General features: G+C 45.0%; 1 protein-coding gene across 2 annotated transcripts; it reads left to right on the top strand.

Annotated features, from left to right (window-relative positions):
• Positions 1 to 129: 129 nt before the first annotated feature.
• Positions 130 to 13,991, top strand: SURF4 (surfeit 4). 2 transcript variants are annotated; one of them, XM_059486151.1, is made up of 6 exons: positions 130 to 253; positions 7,079 to 7,265; positions 8,581 to 8,657; positions 9,248 to 9,291; positions 10,208 to 10,394; positions 11,077 to 13,991. In XM_059486151.1, exons 1-6 carry the CDS (start codon positions 206 to 208, stop codon positions 11,341 to 11,343), a joined length of 810 nt encoding a protein of 269 aa, XP_059342134.1. In that variant the 5' UTR covers positions 130 to 205; the 3' UTR covers positions 11,344 to 13,991. The 2 variants fall into 2 exon arrangements, with proteins under 2 accessions (XP_059342134.1, XP_059342135.1); XM_059486152.1 differs by lacking the exon at positions 130 to 253 and adding an exon at positions 1,271 to 1,347.
• Positions 13,992 to 14,107: the final 116 nt, after the last annotated feature.

Raw genomic sequence — 14,107 nt, 5'->3', positions numbered from 1 at the left:
CACAGGAGTGTGGTGGGGGCGCGGCCCCTTTAAGAGCGCTGAGGGGCGTGTCTTGGGGGCGTGTCCCAGCGGGGAGGCCCCGCCCCCCGCGCGCCGGCGCGGCGGCGCCTTCAAGGCCCGGCCCGTCCGACGTGGCAGCGCCTGCACCGAGCGCGGCCCGGCCCCGCCACCGCCCCGCCCGCCCCGAGCCAGCCCGGGCCCCGCCATGGGCCACAACGACATTATGAACACCGCCGAGGACTTCGCCGACCAGGTGCGTGCCTGCTCGTCTCCCCCACCTCCGCGCCCGCCCGGCGGCCTTTGTGCGGCGGGGCCACGCTGAGGGGCCCGGCCGAGGCAGGCCGGGATGGCGGCGGGGTCGCTGCCGCCTCGGGGCCGCGCTGCGGCGGGGCGGTGGGGGTATGGAATTATGGAGCCGTGCAGCGGTTTGGGCTGGAAGGGGTCCTAAAGATCGTCTCGTTCAGCCCCTGCCATGGGCAGGGACACCTTCCACTGGCTCAGGCTGCTCCAAGCACGGTCCAGCCTGGCCTTGGGCACTGCCAGGGATCCAGGGGCAGCCACGGCTTCTCTGTGCCACGGCCTCACAGAGGAGAATTCCTTCCCAATACCCAGCCTAAGTTTCCTGTCTTTCAATTTGTAGCCTGTCTACTTTGCCTTCTCGCTGCCCGTTTCTGTTTCCATCTTTCCTGTAAGTTTCCTGTAAGTTGTTTCCGAGGGCACCCCGGGCCCGGCTCCCACCGCCGCGGGCCCAGCGGCCGCCCCTGCCCTCGGACACCGCGTTCTCCTTGGGGACAGCGCTTCTCTGGGAAGGGATGAGATGGAAGGAGAGCAGGAACCCTCCCGGCCGGTGGAGAGGGCACAGAGGGGTGCGGGGGACCCGTGTGAGCTGGCAGGGATGGGACAGTGCCCGGGTTATCCAACCTGACAGGGGTTGTTAGGGACAAATTCCTCCCTGTGAGGGTGGCACAGGCTGCCAGAGAAGCTGCGGCTGCCCCTGGATCCCTGCAAGAGTTCAAGGCCAGGCTGGACAGGGATTGGAGCAACCTGGGTTAATGGAAGGTGTCCCTGCCCACGTCCGAGGTTTGGAACAAAATTTACTTTAGGGTCTTTCCAACCCAAACCATTCTGTGATTTCGTGGAACCCTGATGTATTTCTGGAAGCCCACACTGGAAAAGGTTGGTCAGCACCGTGGTGCTGTGCTCAGGATTGGGGCAAAAGGAAAGCGAACAAGCTGACGTTGTCTTGTAAACCTTCTTACGTTTATTTCAGTGGAGGCCCGAGTGATTTCTCTGTTAAATAGAAGTTTGTGATCTCTTACAATGTCTGACAACAGGATTATTTTGAGTGTAAGTAGTTGCTCTGCTGGGGATGGTGTTGCAAAGATCTTCACAGTCATGGTGATTCATCTAATCGACAATGAGAAGCAGCAAGTAATCATATTCAGCAAATTGGCTGGAAAATCTGATTCTGCCTGGTTCTACAACCACTGTGATTTAGTGTGAGTTGTGTGGTGCACGATAACACGTCACAGCTCTGAGGGGGCTGTGCTGCCTCTGTCTTTCACTGATTTCACTGGGAAAACCTGTTCTGCACTTCCTCCCCACCCCCAGATGGAAGAAGGAAAACTCGATTTAGAGTTTTAGATTAAAGCTTTTTGTTGCGTGTGGAATATTCAGTTTAAGGGATATCTGGATTATCTTAGTCATTCTCTGTTTACCTTGTCCTCTTGCTCCTTTAGAGAAGAAATAAACCATCACTGCAGTGTTCACATTTCTTGCCAAAATTTGCAATGCTTGTCCTGACCTTTTTATAACACCTCTCTATTTATTCCTGTGGGGTTATTTCTAGATGTCCTTAACACCCCTTTTTTCACTCTGCTGAAAGCTCTTTTGTCCAGCTTAAATGTAGTTTTCCTCCTCCTGAAGTGAGTTTTAAATGGCACAAACTCACTTGTGCTTGGCCACATCCTGTTTAAAGATGAGGCTCGCCTTAAGCTGCAGAATTTAGAGTTTTGCTCCTCTTACCAGCAGATTGCAAAGGAATTTTTATGGTGTTCTGAGTAATAACTGCTGTGATAATTCTGCCTGGTAGCTCAGTCAGAACTTTCAGTGCTGTCTGTGTTGCTAAAGCTCAGTGTCACACCAATGTAGGAGTGACTTGCTAAACACTAACCTTTGGTATATATTGTGGAGTTAACACTTGGCATTGCAGGAGCTGTTAGTTCATCTTGGATTAAAAAAAGTACTTGGAATGTTTGGACTCAAACTGTGTTGAAACTCCCCTGGTGGAGGCTGGACAATGGCTGTGCTGGGAGCTGAATGCATTCTCAGTGAAATTCTTGCTTTTTCCACTCTCTGTACTAGTGCTCAACACATAATGAGCCTTAATTTCTGTAGCATAAAACCCCTGTGGGAGAATGTTAGAGTTAATTCCATGGCTTATCAGCAAATCCTGAATGTCTCTTACAAAAGCAAGAATAATCTGTTCCTTAAATTCAAACAGCAGGGTTTAGCTTTTCTCAGATACTGTAATTTCCCTTTGAATTAACAAATTATGCCCTGGATGCCAGGATGCTCAGCAGTAGTGAGTGGCTTTAATCCAGAGGTGAGCTGTGCTAAGTTGTCAGTGAAAGGGCTTGTCCTACTTCTCCCAAGGCTACATTCCCCTTTCTTTTCTCTCTCACCAGCACTTCTGTCATTGAACTGGGGAGCTGAACTGGCAGGAGAAAAATTTGAGGATTTTTTTCCCCACTTGGTTCAGTTATCTCCATGTTCAGGACAAGTGAGGCAGTACTGGGGGTGAGATGGTGTTAATAGGCTGCTCTGAGCTGGAAGGAATTGCAGTGAGGGGACACTAACACCAGCCCAGTGTTACTAACTCAATAATTTACATCCTCAGAAACTAAGCTGATTTTTAGTGATTTTGTTAAAATATTACTTGGCAACCCCTTCAGTGGAGCCACCAAGTACTGGAAATAGCTGTATCTGGAGCCTGCAGAGAATGTTTAGGATTGTCTCTCCTTTGTAATCCCTTCCTAAGAGGGAGCAGATCTCAGGTAACTTTCCTAGTGTCTGTAATAATCTGTAGGAATAAATCCTTAGGAATGTGGGTGCTTGGCATTTCTGCTATTAAAAAAAAAAAAAAGATTCCTGAACAAAAAAGCAAGGAGACTATTGAGTCATTGCACAGCAGTGAGAGGGCTGCAGGGACAGCCAGACTGGGGGAGTTTATTTCATTTTCTAAGATAAATGCTGATGTATCTTGTCCAGATAATTCTGATATAAAATCACAGAACCATTTAGGTTTGAAGGGACCTTAAAGCCCATCTTGTTCTGCTCCTTGCCATGGATTTACCACTCTCCCAGGTTGCTCCAAGTCCTGTCCAACCTGGCCTTGGGCACTGCCAGGGATGGGGCAGCCACAGCTTCTGTGGGCACCCTGTGCCAGGGCCTCCCCACCCTCACAAGGAGGAATTTCTCCCTAATTTCCAGTTTACATTTTAGTTTGAACCCATTATTTCTTGTCCTCAATATCCTCTTTTGCAGAAAATGGAAGGGAGGAAAAAAAAAATTCATTGTTATTCTGAACTTTGTCAGTTAGATTAAAAAAATTGAATTTGGAAATATTCTCTAGAACTTTGCCATGGTAATGCACTGATTGTTTATCATTATAAGCCAAGTAGCCTGTTCTGGTTAGGCTGAGGAAAAATTTTCCCATGAAGAATGATAGTAAAATGCAATAAATTACTAAAAGTACCATTTTAAAGGTTTCATTAATAAATAGCCTTTTGGAAAAGGGAATTGGTATAAAGCACACTACAGAAGGGAAGAGCACTGAGAAATCTTCCTGCAATTAAAAATCTAATTAATATTGCTGACAATGCTCTAGTGGGTCAGAGCCCTCTTCCTGCCTTTGGAAATAAATGGGAAAGCTATTCCCAGTTTTTTACAGTATTTGTAGGCACTGGGCTAATGAATGTGATGGGTTTTGCTGTCCCTGTGATTTTGGGGTGGGATCTCTTTGAGTGAATGTATCCAAGCTGGTGAAAGAAAGTGAATTATTTTTTTTTTCTCTGTGGATTGAGCATCCTTTTCCAGGAATGATCAGTGGTGTCCCAGAATAAAGCAATCCCTTAAAAGTGTTCAAGTTATCTGGGATATGCCTTATCAGAAGCTCCAGACTAATAATGCTGTGCAGCTCAGGAGGGTTTCTGTACAGATGAGCAGAGTGCTGTTCCTCACCATAATCAGAATTTCCCTGATACATGAATACACAGGAAAAAGCTTTGTGCCTGGACAGAACATACCTGCAAAAATTCCCAACTCATGTCCATTTATTGGACTTGAAATACCTGTGATTGTACCATGCTTTATGCACTTTCATCAAAACAGAGTGGACTTTCAGCAAATTTGAAACTTTTGGAGGTTGGATCCAAATGAATCACTTTATTCCCTCTCTTTTGGTCAGGCCTTTATGGCTTTGAAAATTTCAGTCCCCCTTTAGAAAAACGGGGGGTTGAGCAGAGCTTTGGTTGAGGGATGCCTGGATCTTCTTGTACATCTTTGGTCATTAAACTTAAAGGAGCATTTAAATCTATATTTGCCTTTCTAATCCCATTAGAGGGGGAAGTGGCAACACAAAGCCCCTCTAGCATATGTCAGTGACTTGGCTGCCAGCACACAACCAGCTGTTCTTCTTTAAAATAGTTTTATTTAGCATTTTCTTGTCTTTTCTCATGATGTTTCACTTCTTCCAAGGAGACAGCACATGTGGAGAGCAGTTGAGCCCAGAGCAGAAAATGCCGTGTAGTTTTTAATGTTGTGAGTTTAATGCTGCCACCTCCATCAGTGGATTTGGATTTGGGTGTGTTTCAGGTCCCATTTCTTAGCTGCACAAATCAAACTGCAATTTTCCCATGTGTGCCACTTTATCTGTGTGAATCTTAAAGGAAGTGGGCTCAGGGTGCAGCTTTTGAGGCACTCAGTGCTGGTGCTGTGCAAGGCTAAACCCAGGGTGCCTGGTGCTGTTCACTGAGTCCCACTGCTGGAGCTCTCCTGTTTCTTGTCATTTGTTCCATCTTTAGTTAAATTACTCGAGTGATTTACACCCAGATCCTCTAATTGTGAGATCACTTGATGCCTGTTACATTCTCTTCCTGTAGTTGTTCTCTTCCTTTCTCTCTGGATCTCCTGGTTCCTTTGGCTTGGCTTTTTGTTCCCACAGGCTGTTTCTGAAGCTTATTTGAGTTTGCTGTGTGCAGAGGGTTCAATTTGAGTGCAGCTCCAGGAGCTGTGTGTGCTCTGAGGTTGCTTAGCACTGGAGCAGCCATGGGCTGCAGCTTCTCTGACTTGTCTGGAGCCCATTGGATGTGTGCACTCGTGTTCAATAGCCAGTGTTAAATTCCCTCTGTGTGTGCCAAGAGAACAGGTAAATGTTAAATGTCTTCTTGGATCCTTCACCTGTGCTCTTCATGGTTCAAGGGAAGGGGAAAATGAGGACAACTCCCACTTCAAAACAGCAAAGATGAGGCCTGGAGGAAGATGTTGTCTATTTGCTGCTTTTTTCAGCCTTTCAGCACTGTTTTTATCCTTTCCTTACAGATCCCCAGCATTTATCTTCTCTCATTTCTTTCTAGACCAAAGTTGCTTGTTCAGTATCTTACAAACGACTTCTGGTTTGTAAGAACTTTATTCTTAGTATTCCTCAGCAAGTTTCCTCAACCTCACAGTGAAACCCAGGAGGGAGGAAAGCTGTAAGCCAAGATGTGTGTCTCATTCAGTGAGTGACAAAGATCAGAAATTCTCTTCTGACTCATTCATCCAACTGTTGACATGGCTTAAAAAAGCCTGAAGTGGCAGCCTTCAGGAGGCAGAGTACAGCTGCACTTAAAATGCTCTTGATTAAGGTGAATTTTGACCCTTAGACTCTGGATGCAGGTAGTACAACAGTGCAGTTTGTTCCAATATTAACTATTTAATTGACCATTAAGGATGTTTGCTGATTTTTTTTGCTTGTGATAATCTGTAATTGCACAGTGAGCTAGGCTTGTCATTTGCATAGCTTTTAGTATTGACTGATTGCTGCTGGCAGGAATAAACTGTCAGAAGTGGCTTTTGTCTCCTTCCTGCTGGAAGTCTCAATTAAGTAATAACCAGTGCTGCCTAGAAAATGGGTTGACAATTAGACACTTGTCCTTACCCAGAGGCAGTAAGCTTTCCTGTGCACCCCACAGCCCTATAGAACACAACTCTGTAGACTCTGGCAATTTTGTATTTGTTCCTTTAATTGTTGTAATTACAGACAAAACTGATCCAGGAGCCTGCAAGATGAAGGGGGCCCAGATACATCTTCCATTCCCAAAAACTGAAGCTCAGCATCTGTTGCCTGATGATATAATTTCCTTTTAACCACTGCACTGAACTGTGGCTGTAAACCTCTGTTTCCTTTCTACAGAGGATGCTCCTTTGAATGGAAATAAAAACCTGCCCTGAGGACAGAGGGTGCAGTTCCATGCAGTGGTTATGTGGAGCTGAGATCTGCTGCTCAAGTATATGTGCTTTGTTTGCACTGAGCTGTTGGAGGCAGTTTGGCAAATAATTTAGTTCTTTTTTTTTTTTTTTAATTTGTACAGAATTTGTCTTCTCTCAGCCTGGCTCCCTGAATCTGGGTTGTTCAGGGTGCTGAGTGCCTGAGCACAGGGGTGGGAGCAGGATTGCCCTTTCAGCTCCAGGCTATCTGATAGCTGAGCTGTAACATGAAACCCTGAGATAGAGAACCTAAAACCAAGGTCAGCCTTCATTAGTGAGAGCTCCATCAAAGCACAGTTCCTGTTACACAGAAATGTGCTGCTGGATTCTGCTTTTTTCCAACTCCTAGTCCAGTGGAGAATGCCAACAGGTTTCCCCTGCTGTGTGTGAAGAAGCATTTCATTAAATCCAAGTCCCAGTTTCTCTCTGGATGTCAGTGACCCTGAGTGCATGAGAACTGCTGATCTCAGTGTGCAGAGAGCAGGGCTGTGTTATCCCTGCAGTGTCCCTTCCCCTGCCTTCCCTGCTAATGCCCTGTGTGTCCCTGCAGTTCCTGAGGGTGACCAAGCAGTACCTGCCCCACGTGGCCCGGCTGTGCCTGATCAGCACCTTCCTGGAGGATGGCATCCGCATGTGGTTCCAGTGGAGTGAGCAGAGGGACTACATCGATGGCACGTGGAACTGTGGCTACTTCCTGGCCTCCATCTTTGTCATCCTAAACCTCTTTGGGCAGCTGAGTAAGTGTCTCTGGGGCTGTTGCCCGATTGATAAATGACACAAAACTCGGATAAGTTTTGTGGGTGCTTTATTAAGGGCCCGGGGAACTGGGGGACTCACGTCCCAAAGTCCGAGCCCCCAAATTCACGTGTGGATGCTTCCCTCTTATACATGCGATTCACAACAAAGTCTCCAAGAAACAGTCCTCCATTCCCCTTGCCTGGTCACAGACCCCTTGTGATACATTCCTTGGTTCACAAACAAGATCATTAATCCTCTGCTTATCTTATTCTAAGAGCATTGTATGCTGCCTCCAGACAGGTTAGTATTCTTACTTTCCTGCACTAGTTTAATTATTTATTAAATCCCTGAGACTACCTGCTAGGTAACACACAAAACCCAACACACACTTTCAACGGCTACAAAACTACTTTTTAACAAACCAGCTCACACATGACTCACTATAATTAAATATTTTGCTAAATTTCATTTCTTTTCCAACAGGGCTGTTCAGCCCTGTTAATCATGGCAGCGTGGGATTCCTCGCTGATTTCCTGATAGCTCCTGACAGCTTAGAGATGATAGTACTACATGGGCTGAATGAATTGGAAAGAGCTCTGAATTGACTTGCTTCAGCCTTTCCTGGAAGCAGTCATAGAGAGTTTCTTGTGACACGCTGCCTCTGAGTCACAGATGCCAAGAATCCATCAGGTCAATCTGGTTTCAGTTCTTTACATGCACCCATGTATGCCACACCCAGAGTGCTCCAAATTTAATACTCCTGTTCTTTTAAACAGGGCAATTTTGAGGCTTTCTCAGCCTCCTGTTTTTATGGGCATTCATCTTCAAGGCAAAATCTTATCCTGGAGAGGATGCATTGAAGCCTGAGTGAGGTGCTTGTGTCAGAAATTTTTCCAAAACCCAGGAATCAAAATAATCCCAGAAGGAGTGCACTGCTGGGTGGGTTCAGGCTGTCACAACAGCCTTTCCTTCAGGAGAGAGGAGAAATCCTGTTCTGTTTATATTATGTCCCTGATTTACTGTTCCTGATTGCCAATTTCTTATCTTGTGTCTTGATTTAGATTTTTTGCCCTCAGTATTTTTGTAGAGTCACTTTAATTTAATGCAGTTGCCAGTCCTCATGTTAAAGTGACAGAGGCTGTTGGTGCTTTCTGATGGAAGTTTTGAGAAAGGTTTTGGGTTTTATCCTTTTAAGGAAAAGGAATACAGCATGATGGGCCTAACAGTTATTTCAAAAAAGACAAGGGAAAATCCAAGTTAGCATTCCTGCAGGAGCTTTTCCAAGTGTAACTGTGTTCAATTTCCCCACCTCAGGTGGCTGTATCCTGGTGCTGAGTAGGAACTTTGTGCAATATGCCTGCTTTGGACTGTTTGGAATTATAGCATTACAGGTAGGAGGCTTAAATTTCATCCCTTCTAAACTGTACCTTTCAAATCTCTCTTAGCCCCAATACTCCCAACATGTTTAAATATAACTTGCAACCCTGGAATTTTTCTCCACCCTGGCTTAGTGCCAGTCCTTGATGGCATTGAACTATTTTGCTGCTTCTGTTCTCCTGATGTGCCCAATAATGTAATTGCAATTAGTCAGCTTGGAGACATTCACTCAATACTTGACCTTGACCAATTTAGCAGAAGTAACTGGCAATTTACCTGGATGTCACTTAATGAGCCAGATGTGGCATTTGCAGTTGCTTTGGCCTTCAGCTGTGTTCCCATCACAAAGGATCCTGTCTAGTAGCATCCTTCCCCTACAAAACCAGGGAATTTTGGGGGTCCTAAAGCACAAATCAAATTCTGCCTTCCCTTCCTTGTGTTACATGGATTCATTACCACACTGATGTAATTACCTTGTTTCCCTCACTATATTGTATTTATAAGCAAATTATGCTGTGTCTGATACAGACTTGAGATTGTAACAGAAATTCAGAACTTCAGTGTCATTTATGTGCTGTTTTAACCTGTTTTATTCTTTACCTAGACTATTGCATACAGCATTCTATGGGACCTGAAGTTCTTGATGAGGTATGCCTGCTTCTGGAAGTTTTTATGGAAACAGAATGAAAACTGACACTTGGGGGCAGAGGAAATGACATTTGTACATAGTATTTACTAGAAAGATTTTACAAGTGATGCATTTACATTAAAGAAGAAATGACAGCTTTTGAAAAATCAAGGGAGTCTGTGTTAAACTGTAGGCAGCAGGCTCAGGAAGGGAAAGACTAATCCTAACCCTCTAGGATCCAAGTGCTTCTGCTGCTAACCTGGCTGAGATCTCAACCAGCTGTTTACACTTGATCAGAGTTGCTTTTATTTCCTAAATGGCTAAAATAGCAACTCTGCTTCTGCATGACTGAAGCCATTTTCTCAGAAAGCTACAGCATGTGGTCAGAGGAGTGGTTTCTGGGATTTTAAACCTCTTAACACCTTCTCTAAGGAGAAGACAAGATTCTAAACATGAGCTTTCCTGTCAGGCCCTGAGTGATGCTGGCTGTTGCCTTTGCACCCCTGTGAGGGGAGGCCAGCACAGGAGCTGCACTCTGGGCTTACTACAGCCCTGTCAATGTGTAACTTCCCAGCAGTGCTGCTGCTCTGTTTTCTCAAAGCAACCTCTGAACTACTTTGGCATATATGGCTAAACCTGAGGTACAGAATAACTCAAACACAACGAAATTTGTGTTGTAACAGCCCCTGAAGCAACTGTGCCTGGGTGGTGGGTGCTGGACTTCCCTGGCAGGTTGTGTTCCCACAAATGCTGGCTGTGCTCAGTGCTGCTGGGGCTGGGAAATCTAACACAGACCAACACATCCCACAGTGCACAGCAAGTCACTCCTCACTCTCACATTATCTCACTGAAATTGTCAGATAAGACTTTGCAGATATAGATCAGGGCAAGCTGTACTAAACTGCTTTTTTTCTTCCTTTTTCCCCATTTGTGTAGGAATCTTGCCCTTGGGGGAGGCTTGCTGCTGCTTCTGGCTGAGTCCCGCTCGGAGGGGAAGAGCATGTTTGCTGGTGTCCCCACCATGAGGGAGAGCTCCCCAAAACAGTACATGCAGCTGGGGGGACGTGTGCTGCTCGTCCTCATGTTCATGACACTGCTACACTTTGACATGAACTTCTTTTCTGTAAGTATTTCAGTATTAAAGTATGAATTGAGCAACTAGAATGTAGCACCAGTGCCCAGGTGGGCTGCAGGATCTGCTCAATTGAAATCTCTAAATAAAATTTGTGGTGGTGTTTGCAGGGGTTCCAGGATGAAGGAACATATGAAAATCTTGACTCCGTGTTTCAGAAGGCTGATTTATTATTTTATGAGATATATTATATTAAAAGAAAATGATATATTAAAACTATACTAAAAGAATAGAAAAAAGGATTTCATCAGAAGGCTTGAAAGGAATAGAAAGGAATGATGATAAAATCTTGTGACTGATCAGAGTCTGAGACAGCTGGACTGTGATTGGCCATTAATTAAAAACAACCACATGAGACCAATCACAGATGCACCTGTTGCATTCCACAGCAGCAGATAATTATTGTTCACATTTCGTGTCTGAGGCCTCTCAGCTTCTCAGGAGAAAGGATCCTAGCAAAAGGATTTTTCCTAAAAGATGTCTGTGACAAAAATTAATACTTCAGAAAATAATATTAGGTTACCTGTGCCATGACAACTGAACTTATGCAAGCTCTGCATCTTTTTAAAAACTCTGCTCTGGTGTATCTGTTTTTATTTTATTTTGATGTTGGTGTAACTATTTAAGAACTGTATAAGTAAATGACTTTTTTTCATGGCTTTTTTCCTTGCAGATTCTGCAGAACATTGTGGGCACAGCCCTGATTATCTTGGTGGCAATTGGCTTCAAGACTAAGCTGGCTGCCTTGACTCTGGTCATCTGGCTCTTTGGCATCAACATCTACTTCAATGCCTTCTGGACCGTCCCAGCCTACAAGCCCATGCACGACTTCCTCAAATACGATTTCTTCCAGACCATGTCTGTCATTGGAGGGCTCCTCCTCGTGGTTGCACTGGGTCCTGGTGGAGTCTCCATGGATGAGAAGAAAAAAGAGTGGTAACAGGAATAGCAACACTTCTTGGGACATACTGTACTAAGTCCAGAACTGATTCTCTATGGATTCAACAAAAACTGCCAGCATTTTACACGTACATGCCCCCTTCCTATAAAAGGCACAGATGTTTTGAATTTGATTTACTGTGGCACCAGTAATACAATAGATAAAATCCTATTTCTTCAAGGAATGTTGCCTAGGCTATTCTAACTTCCTAGATTTGGAACTAACCCAAGGAAACCTGCATTTTGCTGATGCTTCAGTGAATTGCAGTAGAACAGTTGCTGTCTGGAATGTCAGCAATGTCTTAAAATTTGCAGAAAGGTGAGCAGATACAGCTGGATCATTCAGTGTGGTGTTGGGTTGTAGGTATAACTAAAAAAGTGGGTCCCCTTTCTTGCCCTTATCAAAACTGTCTTGTGCATAAGGAGTTCCATGGCTGGTTATAGCATTGCTTATCAAGGTGAAAGCAGCATCAAAGAAAATCCAGAAAATAGAAAATCACTGTTATTTTGCTGCTCAGAGGCCTGTAATTCCCTTTTGTTCAGCAGGGAAGGGTCTTTCCTGCTCCTGAACAGAAGGCAAAAAAGAAAACCCTGGAAGTAGTTGTACTCCTTTCTGGGTAAGAAAAGGGAGAGGGTTTTCTAACATGTCCCAGTTCTGCCCTTGAGGGGAGCAAGGGGAAATCCTGTATTGTTAATCATGAATCCTGTATTGCTAATCAGATTTAAAGGAAGTGGGGGAGGTAATCCTGAAGAGACAGAACATTAGATTCTGTGAAAATTCTGTGCCAAAAGAATTCTTTATTCTACATTCTTTCCCCCAAAAGTTGCCCTTCCTGAATTCCCAAGAAGGGAGCCAAGTTGTGCTGCAGGTTCCCTGATAAAAGCTCCTTTCTGCTATTAACCAGCTTCCATCCATATATACCCCAAATTCATATTTGAATTGCAGGTTAATGGTGAAAATGTCTTGAGAATTACAGAAACTCCCCTTTTCTGTGCACTCAGTACTTGCCAGATGAGAGCAGTCAATCTCCTAATCTGTAGTCTTTGCTTCTTAGATTCACTTCTGTCAGTCTCTTGGCTGCAAGAGTCCCAGCTGACTGAAGAGCTGGGCTGCTGAGCTCTCCAGGACAGAGAGCTCAGAAATCCTCCTCTGCCACCTCAGAGCACCCTGAGCTGTGCAAGAAGTGTGCAAATGACCCCTGTTCCCAACTCTGCAAACGGTTCTAGCTGAGGAATGGGGGTGCAAAGCCTGGGCAGTGGAGAAGCAGCCGGGGGTGAACCTTCCCTGGGAGGAGCTCAGGAGGGTGAGGAGAGGAAGGCCCTGTTTGGCTTCTCAGTGCCACGACCTCTGTGCCATGACCATGCTTAGTGCTGCTCAGGGGAGGCTTTGTGTCCTCTCTTAGTCAACTAGGTGAGAACCTGTTTCACTAGATTGTGGAGGAATTCTAGACAGCATGAGCCCTACCAACTTCCTGCCATTACACTGATTCCTTGCTCTGTTGCCTCCCCTCTTTGTTCAAGGAGGAATTCAGCTGAACATCTCCAGTGGGAGCTGTTCCCCAGGGTCTCCTGATAAGGACACTCACCTGGACAGTTCAGTTAAACAGTTGCTTTTTAGGAGAGAAAACTGGGCTGAAAGAACTAATGAAAAATAGAAGAGCACTGTTGAAAGTTAAACCAGTGATTTCATCATCTTAAGGGGATAATAGCCTCTGTAAGGGCAAGATGTGCTGCTGCTGGAGGAAGCCAGTTGCTATCCCAGAATAATTAATAATTAGGGTTGGAAGGGACCTCTGGAGATCACCTAGTCCAACCCCCATGTCCAGATTGATGGGAGGGGAATTCAGCATTAAGGTCAGGTCACCGATGGCTTTCTTTTCAAGAAAGTTTTGCAAGAGAAATCTTCACCTCAAAGTGTTCTGTGTTCCTGACTCTTCCTGGCTGAACTGGTCCTTTCAGTGCCAGATCTGCAGCACAGGAGGTTTCACTGTTCCACTGCAGGTCTTACAACGGTTCTAGACTGATCAAGGCAGCCGCTCTCACATACCTGAACTGCTGTTGATGTTCATAGTATTTATAAATGACACAAACTACTCCTGCAAGTAGCCCCTTGTCTTTCTCAACTTCCTTGTGTCCTGTCTAACTAAGGAGCTGGATGACACACTAGTCTGAAATATTGACCAGTTTCCTCTGCAAAAATCAAGTCCCCTTTCCAACAAAAGACCCTAGGAAAGGAACTGCTGCTGTCCCCTGCAGCAGGAATATTTCAGTATTCCAGGGGCACAGTTAGGTGGAGGGCATTATCAGATACTTCTAGGCAGCACAACATGCAGATTTATTAACTGTGAGTCCTGATGCAGAAGATTCTGGTTTCCTACATACACTGCTGTACTTGTGCATCTCCCAGAAATTCAGTGACCTCTCCCCGTGGCTGAGAAGCTCTCACAAGCAGGATGTCAGCTACCAATTGGCTCTGCAAAGTGTTCTGGAATTCATTCTGAATATATTTTTGCTTTCTATGTGGAAAAAAAAAAAAAAAGAAAGAAGTATAAATTCTCATTTTATGCTGTATTTTGTACCTTAGTTGTGTTTGAAAATGTTTTGATTTTTGAAAACAATCAAAATAAAACAACGGCATCTTTGTATCCACTGGGCGTGTGCGGCTGGTGATGCTCCTGTGCTTTCCTGCCCAAGGAAAACCAGCTTTCTGTAAAAAACTCAGCTGAGCTGCTCTGCTTTCCTGCCTAAGAAAAAACAGCTTTCTG

This window comes from Ammospiza nelsoni, chromosome 20, assembly GCF_027579445.1.
Source record: "Ammospiza nelsoni isolate bAmmNel1 chromosome 20, bAmmNel1.pri, whole genome shotgun sequence".
In the NCBI taxonomy this organism is placed as follows: Eukaryota; Metazoa; Chordata; class Aves; order Passeriformes; family Passerellidae; genus Ammospiza; species Ammospiza nelsoni.
This window is presented reverse-complemented; position numbering and strand designations above follow the sequence as displayed.

Coding starts and splice junctions, on each gene's coding strand:
- SURF4 (XM_059486151.1), top strand. CDS start 206: ATGGGCCACAACGACATTATGAACACCGCCGAGGACTTCGCCGACCAG. Junction 254..7,078: donor CCGAGGACTTCGCCGACCAG/GTGCGTGCCTGC, acceptor GTGTCCCTGCAG/TTCCTGAGGGTGACCAAGCA. Junction 9,292..10,207: donor GACCTGAAGTTCTTGATGAG/GTATGCCTGCTT, acceptor CCATTTGTGTAG/GAATCTTGCCCTTGGGGGAG.